The 12,233-nt window shown below is 43.0% G+C and overlaps 1 protein-coding gene across 1 annotated transcript in view; it reads left to right on the top strand.

Moving 5' to 3' along the window:
• The window catches only part of LOC112074278 (acid-sensing ion channel 1B-like), an 81,015-nt gene extending 69,080 nt beyond the window's left edge, over positions 1 to 11,935 (top strand). Inside the window, exons 5-8 of the mRNA XM_070440457.1 lie at positions 5,924 to 6,015; positions 8,620 to 8,699; positions 9,951 to 10,052; positions 10,919 to 11,935. Coding sequence (XP_070296558.1) covers positions 5,924 to 6,015; positions 8,620 to 8,699; positions 9,951 to 10,052; positions 10,919 to 11,014 — 370 coding nt within the window. The 3' untranslated portion in view covers positions 11,015 to 11,935. The remainder of the gene's footprint in view (positions 1 to 5,923; positions 6,016 to 8,619; positions 8,700 to 9,950; positions 10,053 to 10,918) is intronic.
• Positions 11,936 to 12,233: the final 298 nt, after the last annotated feature.

Genomic DNA, 12,233 nt, shown 5'->3' with positions numbered 1-12,233 from the left:
ATTCGCATGGAACATTACTTTTGAGAAAAGTTTTTCCACCGAATATGAACAACCCCCCCCCCCACACAACACCACACCACACACACAACACACCAACCACACACCCCTCCAACCAGACACCCCTCCAACCAGACACCCCTCCAACCAGACACCCCTCCAACCAGACACCCCTCCAACCAGACAGCCCTCCAACCAGACACCCCTCCAACCAGACACCCCTCCAACCAGACATGCTTCATCTACTCATTTACTGGATGCAGAGTTCAACAGAGTTCAAGTGAAGGTCAAGCAAATCATAGAGAAAGCAGACTGTATTGCAATCATCTCTGATGGGTGGTCGAATGTTCGTGGGCAAGGAATAATTAACTACATAATTTCCACCCCTCAACCAGTATTCTACAAGAGCACAGACACAAGGGACAACAGACACACCGGTCCATACATTGCAGATGAGCTGAAGACAGTCATCAATGACCTTGGTCCACAGAAGGTATTTGCACCTGTGACAGACAATGCTGTGAACATGAAGGCTGCTTGGTCTAAAGTGGAGGAGTCCTACCCTGACATCACAGCTCATGCATTGAATCTGCTCCTCAAGGATATCATGGCACTGAAAACAATGGATACACTCTACAAGAGAGCCAAGGAAATGGTTAGGTATGTGAAAGGTCATCAAGTTATAGCAGCAATCTACCTCACCAAGCAAAGTGAGAAGAATAAGTGCACCACATTGAAGCTGCCCAGCAACACCCATTGGGGTGGTGTTGTCATCATGTTTGACAGTCTCCTGGAGGGGAAGGAGTCTCTCCAAGAAATGGCCATATCACAGTCTGCCGATATGGACAGCCCCATCAAGAGGATCCTCCGGGATGATGTATTTTGGGAGAGAGTGGTAAGCAGCCTGAAACCTATAGCAGTAGCCATTGCACGGATTGACAGAGACAATGCCATCCTGTCTGATGTTCAGACTCTGTTTGCAGATGTAAGAGAAGACATCTGTACTGCCCTGCCCACTTCACTGTTGCTCCAAGCAGAGGAAACTGCAGTTCTGAAATACATAAAAAAGCGTGAAAACTTCTGCCTGAAGTCCATACTGTCAGGGCCAGAGATCAACAAGGCCTATGGTGTCATCACTACTGTGTCTCGCCACCTTGGCCTGGATGAGGGCAAGGTTCTTGGCAGTCTGGCGAAGTACACTTCCAAGCAAGGGCTTTGGGATGGAGATGCAATATGGCAGTCTTGCCAACATATCTCATCAGCCACCTGGTGGAAGGGACTTTGTGAATCTGAGGCTCTTTCCCCTGTTGCCTCCATCATCCTCCAAATCCCACCAACATCAGCCACCTCAGAGCGCAACTGGTCCTTGTTTGGGAACACACACACTAAAGCAGTCAACAGGCTGACCAATACAAGGGTTGGAAAATTGGTGGCCATCCGGGCAAATTTGAGGCTTTTTGAGCCCGACAATGAGCCATCCTCAACAAGGTTGGAAAGTGACAGTGAAGATGAGGCCTCAGAGTCTGATGTTCAAGAGATGGACATTGAGGAGGTCCAGGGAGAAGACTTGGAAGCCTGAGAGGAAGACAACCAAAGCTTTAGTTTCTAGACTATCATTTTACAGATGAATGTTGAAAAAGTTTTTGGGAGATGCAATTGATAATTGGGGATCATTCAATATTCCCTTTCTTTTGTTGTTCAGTGAAATCATCCCATGTGAAGAGTCAACTCATTTAATTAAAGTTCAATTCGTAACAAAAAAATGTTTCTATTGGAAGGATTTAATCATTTGCAATTATGTCAACTTATGATAAGGTAAAAGGTTTATGTTTCTGTCTCCAGATGAATTGGTAATTATATCCAATGCAAAAAAACATCTATATTTAAATGGTATTAATATTCATTTGAATATATTCCCGTTAATTCCCATATATTCCCGTTAATTCCCATATATTCCCGTTAATTCCCATATATTCCTGTTAATTCCCATATATTCCTGTTAATTCCCATATATTCCCGTTAATTCCCATATATTCCCGTTAATTCCCATATATTCCCGTTAATTCCCATATATTCCCGTTAATTCCCATGGAAAGTTTCCACCTCTGAATATTCCCCAACATGTGCAACCCTAGTGGTATGTGTGTGGATAGACACTCAAAACACCAGGTATTAAAAAACATTTACCTTTTGTTTATCATCGGGAACAGCATCAGAGACAAACACGTGTATTGTTGATGGAAACTCATCTGGGAACAGCATCAGAGTCAAACAGCTGTATTGTTGATGGGAAACTCATCTGGGAACAGCATCAGAGTCAAACAGCTGTATGTTGATGGGAAACTCATCTGGGAACAGCATCAGAGACAAACAGCTGTATTGTTGATGGGAAACTCATCTGGAAACAGCATCAGAGACAACACATCCAGCAAGCTGTCACAAATCTAGCCCAGGTGGTGAGTGTAGAGTTGAGAAACTCAAATATCTAGAGGAAACAAGCATCCAGAATGAAAAAAACAGACCAACTCATGTATTCGAATCTCCATCGCGCGAAGGAAACTCATTACTAGGCTCTAATAGTTGAGCAAAAAAGCGTACTATGTCCATTGGTCCTGACGATGACTAAAGAAAGCAGAGCGCTATGTTAATGACGAATTTGTGCAGTGATGGAGAAGACGCATAGCGTCATCCGTACTGACAACATACACCCACATGGGCGATGCCAGGGTAGGAGCACAACAAGTACGAGTGCAGTCTGTCTCAAATCTGATCTCAAAATCTTCCGATCTGGAAGTACACCCACGCGAGTTGTCCCATAAAGATACCCTAGACATGAGCCAATTGTCCTATAAACATGTGATTGTTTCCACAATGAAACTATCTAGCCACAGCAATACTTTCAGGCTCTATACCACCAGAGACGAAGAAAAATGTTCTCCAGCCCTTTCGGTATTACTGGGCGCACAAAAAATCTCATTCCTGTGTACAACAAAACATGACTAGTCAAAGATCCCCCATATAATCTTCAGAGTCACCTGCAAGGGTTTATGCATGCGAACAAACAGCATAGATCAAATTTCAGGGGTGATTCTATGATGCGGAACGAGACACGTCCGCACACAAACATACCAGCACTACATCAGAATCAATATCGAGAACGACATCGGAGATTTTTGCTTCGATCAGTGTATATATATCTCATCTAGTTAACAGCATCAGAGAAAACAGCTGTATTTGATGGGAAACTCATCTGGAACAGCATCAGAGACAAACAGCTGTATGTTGATGGGAAACTCATCTGGGAACAGCATCAGAGTCAAACAGCTGTATGTTGATGGGAAACTCATCTGGAACAGCATCAGAGAGAAACAGCTGTATTGTTGATGGGAAACTCATCTGGGAAACAGCATCAGAGACAAACAGCTGTATTGTTGATGGGAAACTCAGATGTGGATAGAAACTAGAACTTAGGACTGTGTCCCAAACGATGCCCTATTACCTATGCAGTGGTCTACTATTTAGGGAATAGTGCAGTTTGACAGTTTGACTCGCCTTGCAGTTGATTCCTGTATTCGATATAACACTTGTTACCGGATATTCAGAAACTAAATAATCCACTATGTGCCCTGAGGCCTTAACATACAGTAATCCCTGCTTGATATTCTAGAGACGAGAGATGAGAGAGATGAGAGAGAAAGAAGAGACAGATAGAGAGAGAGACAGATAGAGATGAGAGAGAAAGGAGCGGAAAAGAGAGAGAGAGAGACAGAATAGAATGAGAGAGAGAGATAAAAGGAGAGGGAGAGAGAGAGAGAGAGAGAAGACCGAGAACGAGAGAGAGAGAAGAGAGAGGAGAGAGGAGAGAGAGAGAGAGAGAGAGAGAGGAGAGAAGAGAGAGGAAGAGAGTTGAGAGAGAGAGAGAGAGAGAGAGATGGAGAGAGAGAGAGAGAGAGAGAGAGAGAGAGAGAAGAGAGGAGAGAGAGAGAGAGAGAGAGGAGAAGAAGAGAGAGAGAGAGAGAGGATAGAGAGAGAGAGGAAATGCTAGAGAGTTTCCCATACCAATAAATGCCTTCAAATTGAATTGGAGAGAGAAGAAAGAGAGAGAGAGAATACAATAGGGTGAACTCACAACATTCCTCTGTATGTATCCTCTGTGTATGTATCCTCTTTGTATGTATTCCTCTGTATGTATCCTCTGTATGTATCCTTTGTATGTATCCTCTGCATGTATCCTCTGTATTATCCTCTGTATGTATCCTCTTAGTATCCTCTTATGTATCCTCTTATGTATCCCTCTGTGTATCCTGCTCTGTATTGATCCTCTCTGTATGTATCACTCTGTATGTATCCTCTGTATGTATCCTCTGTATGTTTCCTCTGTATATTCCTCTGTATGTTTCCTCTGTATGTTTCCTCTGTATGTTTCTCTGTTATGTTTCCTCTGTATGTTTCCTCTGTATGTGGTCCTTCCAATGGCCTGTCCAAGCCAGAAGGAAATGAATTGAAGGCAAATGAACAACACACCTGGCTAACTTAGCTGGCTAGTGTAGCTAGCTACCTGGCTAATTTAGCTGGCTAGTGTAGCTAGCTACCTGGCTGGCTAGTGTAGCTAGCTACCTGGCTAACTTAGCTGGCTAGTGTAGCTAGCTACCTGGCTAACTTAGCTGCTAGTGTAGCTAGCTACCTGGCTAACTTAGCTGGCTAGTGTAGCTAGCTACCTGGCTAATTTAGCTGGCTAGTGTAGCTAGCTACCTGGCTAACTTAGCTGGCTAGTGTAGCTAGCTACCTGGCTAACTTAGCTGGCTAGTGTAGCTAGCTACCTGCTAACTTAGCTGGCTAGTGTAGCTAGCTACCTGGTTAACTTAGCTGGCTAGTGTAGCTAGCTACCTGGCTAACTTAGCTGGCTAGTGTTAGCTAGCTACCTGGCTAATTTAGCTGGCTAGGTGTAGCTAGCTGGCTAACTAACTTAGCTAGTTAGCTTCTTTTACATCGATTTGATACAGTCAAGACAGACACTACCAAATGAGATGATAGATAACCTTTCGCAGCAACAAGTTTGTCTACTTTCTCTCTCCCTCCATGTCAGACACACCGGCCCCTGCTCCTCTTGCGCCCCTCCCCCACACGCCTGTGCTAAAACAAGCAGAGTGCACCGCCTCTCCTGAGTAGCTCGAGGAAGTCCCCAGTGAAGTTGAAAAAATAACATGTTTTTCTTTAAAAACATGTATGTATTTCGACTATCCGGATATCCCAGAAAATATTATGATATTATTAGAATAGTGAAATAATTTCAAATGTCCATTCCTAATATGCACCCTCACACACACACACACACACACACACAACACACACACACACACACACACACACACACACACACACACAACACACACACACACACACACACACACACACCACACACACACAGCCACACACACACACACACACAACACATATACACGATTAATTTGCTCGATATGAAATATCTGCTCAGTCATCTATCTGAAAAACCGATTGGAAACAAGAAGTGATGCAGGCGATGAGAAGGACAACAGATTATAAACAGGAAGTCATGCAGGCGAGGAAGGGGACAAGCAGATTAGAAACAGGAGTCATGCAGGCAAGGATGTGGACAAAGCCTGCCGTGCCAATCAATGTTTGGTGTTTTATGAGGGTATTAAGTGTGAAGTGGACTTGATGATGATAGGTTTTACTTAAGGGTCCTAGATGCGGTCTCCTGCTGTTGTGCCCTTGATCAAGACACTGAACCCCTAAACTGCTCCAAGGGTAGTGCCTGGTGGCTGACCCTGTGCTCTAAGGTCTGAGTGTGTCTTAGGGGGTTAGAATGAAGCACAAAGACAAATAACTGTGTCATTTTACAATAGACAGTAAGTTATCTTCTCTTTCCTCCCCTCTTGGTTGACAGTGATAACATCCTGGTTCTGGATATCTTCTTTGAGGCTCTGAACTACGAGACCATCGAGCAGACCAAAGCTTACGAGTTCGCAGGGTTGCTGGGTAAGAAAACGCTTGTCAGCAGTTGTATGGAAATTGATGAACAAAATTGCCAAAACTGTTTTAATTAAATTACTATAAACATTTTACAATTACGTTCAAGTAATTTATCAGATGCTCTTATCCAGATCGACTGACAGGAGTGAGTGCATACATTTTGATACTTTTTACGTACTGGTTCACCGTGGGAATCGAACCCACAACCCTAGCACTGCAACTGAGGTGTGTCGTTATACCTGAACACAAACTTTTTCAATTATGTTTTTGTCCCTGAATAAAAAAAGTTACTCAATATTACTTAATTTATTGTGGAACCAATGGTTCAGGTTCCAGGAACCCAATGCTTTCTTCAGGAGTGCCCTTGTACTGTATGTTTCATCATCTGTACCGCGTTCTGTATGTTTCATTGTCTGACCGTGTTTCTGTATGTTTCATCGTCTGATACGTGTTCTGTATGTTTCATCGTCTGTACCGCGTTCTGTATGTTTCAGTCTGACCTGTCTTGTATGTTCCATGTTGTACCTGTTCTGTAGTTGTCATCGTCTTCCTGTCTGTATGTTTCATCGGTCTGTTACCTTGTTCTGTATGTTTCATCGTCTGTTCCGTGTTCTGTATGTTTCATCGTCTGTTCCGTGTTCTGTATGTTTCATCGTCTGTTCCGTGTTCTTGTAGTTTCATCGTCTGTTCCGTGTTCTGTATGTTTCATCGTCTGTTACCGTGTTCTGTATGTTTCATCGTCGTACGTGTTCTGTATGTTTCATCGTCTGTTCGTGTTCTGTATGTTTCATCGTCTGCCGTGTTCTGTATGTTTCATTGTCTGTACCGTGTTCTGTATGTTTTCATCGTCTGTTCCGTGTCTGCATGTTTTCATGTTTCATGTGTTGTCAGGTGATATTGGGTGGTCAGATGGGTCTCTTCATGTGTTTCAGGTGGATTGGTGGGAGATGGTCTCTTCATGTGTTGTCAGGTGATATTGGTGGTCAGATGGGTCTCTTCATTTGTTGTCAGGTGGATATTGGTGGTTCAGATGGTGTCTCTCATGTGTTGTCAGGTGATTTGAGTGAGATGGGTCTCTTAATGTGTTGTCAGGTGTATTGGTGGTCAGATGGGTCTCTTCATGTGTTTGTCAGGTTGATATTGGTGGTGAGATGGGCTCTTCATGTGTTGTCAGGTGATATTGGTGGGTCAGATGGGTCTCTTCATGTGTTTTCAGGTGATATTGGTGGTGAGATGGGTCTCTTCATGTGTTGTCAGGTGATATTGGTGTGAGATGGGTCTCTTCATGTGTGTCAGGTGATATTGGTAGTGAGATGGGTCTTCATGTGTTGTCAGGTGATATTGGTGGTGAGATGGGTCTCTTCATGTGTGTCAGGTGATATTTGGTAGTCAGATGGGGCTTCATGTTGTTGTCAGGTGATATTGGTGGTGAGATGGGTCTTCTCATGTTTGTCAGGTGATATTGTGGGGGAGATTGGTCTCTTAATGTGTAGTCAGGGTGATATTGGTGGTGAATGGGTCTCTTCATGTGTTGTCAGGTGATATTGGGTGGTGAGATGGTCTCTCATGTGTTTTCAGGTGATATTGGTAGTCAGATGGGTTCTCTTCATGTTGTCAGGTGATATTGGTGGTGATTCGAGTCTTCATGTGTTTTCAGGTGATATGTTGGTGGTGAGTATGGGTCTCTTCATGTGTTGTCAGGTGATATCGGTAGTCAGATGGGTCTTCGTGTGTTTTCAGGTGATATTGGTGTGGATGGGTCTCCATGTGTTTCAGGTGATATTGGTGGTGAGATGGGTCTCTTCATGTGTTTGTCAGGTGATATTGGTGGTAGATGGGTCTCTTCATGTGTTTTCAGGTGATATTGGTGTGTGAGTGGGTCTCCATGTGTTTTCAGGTGATATTGGTGGTCAGATGGGTCTCTTCATGTGTTTTCAGGTGATATTGGTGGTGAGATGGGTCTTCTGTTGTTTTCAGGTGATATTGGTGTGAGATGGGTCTCTCATGTGTTTTTCAGGTGATATTGGTGGTGAGATGGTCTTCTGTGTTTTCAGGTGATATTTGGTGGTGAGATGGGTCTCCATGTGTTTTCAGGTGGGATATGTGTGTGAGATGGGTCTCTCCATGTGTTTTCAGGTGATATTGGTGCGTTGAGATGGGTTCCATGTGTTTTTCAGGTTGATATTGGTGTGTGAGATGGGTCTCTCATGTGTTTCAGGTGATATTGGTGGTGAGATGGGTCTCCATGTGTTTTCAGGTGATATTGTGGTGAGATGGGTCTCTCCATGTGTTTTCAGGTGATATTGGTGGTGAGATGGGTCTCCATGTGTTTTCAGGTGATATTGGTGTGAGATGGGTTCTCCATGTGTTTTCAGGTTATATTGGTGGTGAGATGGGTCTCCATGTTGTTTTCAGTGGATATTGGTGTGAAGTGGGTTCTTTCATGTGTTTTCAGGTGATATTGTGGTGATCATGGGTCTTCGTGTGTTTTCAGGTGTATGGTGTCGAGAAGGGTCTCCATGTGTTTTCACGTGGTATTGGTGGTTGAGATGGTCTCTTCATGTGTTCAGTGATATTGGATGTGAGATGGGTCTCTTCTTGTGTTTTCAGGTGATATTGGTGGACAGATGGGTCTATTCATAGGAGCCAGTATCCTCACCATCCTGGAGCTCTTTGACTACCTATATGAGGTAAGCCTTCATTCTGTCTATGTTTCCTGTCAGATCTTTCTTCATTCTCGAATCCGGAAAGTTCCCTGAAGACATACTTAGTTCTTTGCTTAAGTCTTGGGTTTTTGCATGCATCTAGGCTTCCTGGAGAAAGTTCGCCCCCAGATTATTGTCAGAGTCACTGTATGTAAATATCCTTCACATGATTTCCTCAGTGCAATATGTCTAGTGAGTACTGGACAGCCACAGGCTTTAGAACTAGCCAGCCACAATGAAACAATCAATTTCCACTAGCATCGCTGCATTCTCCAAAAATGCCAACCAAGTTATTCTGGATGTTGCTTAATAACCAGCTAACTGGTTTTAAAAACAGTTTGGCGGACACAAAACCCTAGGAAAGTGGAAAATAAGTTACTACCTATAAAACTACCTGTATCCCTTTAAAACTATCCACCCAACATGAAACGAGCTTGCAGATCATTAATTTCCAGGTGTCTGAAAGCAGCTCATCTGTTGGGCACATGCACTGTTGAATATATTAACATTTTAGCCATATTTTATTTGGGATTCAGTTAGGGTGCTTTTCTTCCTGTTGATTTTTATCAGAGTAACCACCTCCATGGGTAGAATAGCTGCCTGTTCTACAAGGATTTGTTTCAAGATTTGCTCTTTCTGTTTACAGTTTGTTCATGTCCTCATGATTAATTATATAAAACGTTTCAATTTAAAACAGTTTTCCTTTTTTATTATTGATGAGAATAAACTGGGATCTGTAGCTCATCTTATTATTTTATACATTACTGCTAATCATTTATAAATGTGTACCATCAGTCTTCTTTGAATTATAGAACTTTCTCAATACAATAGTCATTACGAGAACTTGGGACTAAAATTTACCATTAGCATTTTTGTCAAAATTATGTTATTGACATTACCCTTGTTCTGTTCAATGTTCTCTACCTATATAGTACTCTAAATACCCCCAATTCACGTTATTAAGTTCAAGAGAATACAAGATAAAAAAATTGTTGACACCATTCAAACCACAGAGGTTTCTGAATTTTAAAGACAATTATCCCAGAATCGTATTTTTTGCAGATAGAACCTTAAAGTCCCAAGCTCTCGATTGGTCTCAATTTGGAATCTAGCATAGGATTTAAAAATAAATAAAAAACATTAGCCAACAGTGAATAGTCAGTTGGCTGCATTCCAAAAGTGTGGTCCTCTGAGGCATTGCTTCAAAGACCAGCAACTATGTTTGTTTGTATGCAGGTGATCAAGTACAAGCTGTGTCGATGCTCAAATAAGAAACACAAACACAACAACAACAATAACCGGGGAGCAGTTCTGAGTCTGGACGACGTCAAACGCCATGTCAGTAGGCTAAGTATTTTGAGAGAGAGAGAGAGGAGAGAGAGGATGAGAGGGAGCCGGGAGAGAGAGAGAGGAGAGAGAGAGAGAGAGAGAGAGAGAGAGAGAGAGAGAGAGAGAGAGGAGAAGAGAGAGAGAGAGAGAGAGAGAGAGAGAGAGAGAGAGAGAGAAGAGAGAGAGAGAGAGAGAGAGAGCAGAGAGCAGAGAGAGAGAGAAGAGAGAGAGAGAGAGAGAGAGAGAGAGAGAGAGAGAGAGAGAGCAAAAAGGAGAGAGAGAGAGAGAAAAAGAGAGAGAGAGAGAGCAGAAAGACGAGCGAGAGAGGAGAGAGAGAGAGAGAGAGAGAGAGAGAGAGAGAGAGAGAGAGAGAGGGGAGGAGAGAGAGAGAGAGAGAGGAGATGAGAGTAGAGAGAGAGAGAGAGAGAGAGAGAGAGAGAGAGAGAGAGAGAGTTGCTTGGAGTTCTTTGGTAATCTTCTCTTTCATCCAGTCCAGCCTGTATGTCTCTGCATCTTATCATCTTTCTTCATTGCATCATTACTTTCCTCTCCTCTTTCTTCCCTTCTTCCTGCCCCCAAAACATTGACCAAGTAGTGCTCTATAAAATTAATAGGGTGATTTTGTAGACTATTTTCTCTTTGGTTTCATTCCCACTATGCTTCCTCCTCTCTCTCTCCCCTCTTGCTCCTCTCTCTCCTCTCTCCCTCCCTCCTTCAACTTTCTCCTCCTCCCTCTCTCCCTCCTCTTTCTCATCCTGTCTCTCTTCCTCCTCTCTCCCCCCTCTCTCTCCTCCTCTCTTCCCCTCTCTCTCCCTCCTCTATCCCTCTTCCCTCTATCCCTCCTCTCTCTCCTCTCTTCACTTCTCTTCACTCAGGCGCCCTGTGAGAACCTGCGTACACCGGGTACGTATCCTGCCAACATGCTACCTCACCATCCGGCGCAGGGCAACGTCGAAGACTTCACGTGCTGAGCCAAGTACCTGAGCCAATCGGGGCAGGAGGAAGGAGGACGAACTTGGCAGTATGCAACCAAAGTCAACTATACAACAAGAATATCTGACGTGAACACTCTATATAAGGGATTGAAATTTTAAAAAAACGGATTGTCAATATGGAAACTTTTCTTACTATCTGAGAGGAGGTGGAAAATATCAACAATCACAAGAAGTAGAGAAGATGAAGACTATTCCAAACATAGATATCTGTAGAAGTTTGTTCTGGAACATTGTGGGGAATTTGGAATCCTAGAAGTAAATGTTCTATGTCTATGTTTGGAATAGAACCAGGAAGCAAAGACTCTACTCTTCAAGAACACACTGCAAATATGGCCCTCTCACTCTAAAACAGACAGATATGGGAAATGTAACTAACTAGTGTACAGACACAAACACTGTACAGACAACATCAACCGAGCCCCATGCCTTTACTGTATACAGTATCAGTAACACTCAGCTGTCACTGCGTATCCTATTAGGATAGTAGTATGGTTGGGATCAATTCCATTTAAATGTAGGCTTTTAACTTCCTGAATTGACTGAATTGAAATGGCATTGACCCCAACCCTGGTCAGTAGAGAAATGGAATGCTTCACTGAACTTCAGTGTAAATGTAGCACTGTAAATGCTGCTCCTCAGATCCAGTGGGAGTCTCTCTGTTGCTGTATTTCATTTTGAATGTAGCTCTCTCTACAATGGGTTAAATCAACTACAACCAAGATGAGTAGTGAAAACATTTAGGGCAGAGAATGGTAGAGATATCTACCGTTTAGAAGAAGAAAAAAAACGTATGGTGAACTTTTCAGGTTTTATCTTTTAAACGCATGCTTGTATATCGTCCTCTGCATGTATTACATTTTGTATTTTGTTTAGTTTTTTTATTTTATTATTATTGCCAAGTTTGCCTCAATGAAATCAGCAAGTAAAGGAATATGAATGCTCGCCTTCATTTTCATTTTGTGTGGTGTTGTGTGTGTGTGTGTTGTGTTGTGTGTGTGTGTGTGTGTGTGTTGTGTGTGTGTGTTGTGGTGTGGTGTGTGTGTGTGTGTGTGTGTGGTGTGTGTGTGTGTGTGTGTGTGTGTGGGACTTGTTTTTGTGTGTGTGTGTGTGTGTGGTGTTGGTTGGTGTGTGTGATGTGTGATGTGGTGTGTGTGTGTGTGGTGTGTGTGTGTGTGTGTGTGTGTGTGTGTGTGTG

The sequence above is a fragment of the Salvelinus sp. IW2-2015 genome, unplaced genomic scaffold, assembly GCF_002910315.2.
Source record: "Salvelinus sp. IW2-2015 unplaced genomic scaffold, ASM291031v2 Un_scaffold2558, whole genome shotgun sequence".
NCBI classification, from domain to species: Eukaryota; Metazoa; Chordata; class Actinopteri; order Salmoniformes; family Salmonidae; genus Salvelinus; species Salvelinus sp. IW2-2015.
The sequence above is the reverse complement of the archived record's forward strand: the minus strand, read 5'-3'. Positions and strand labels throughout refer to the sequence as shown.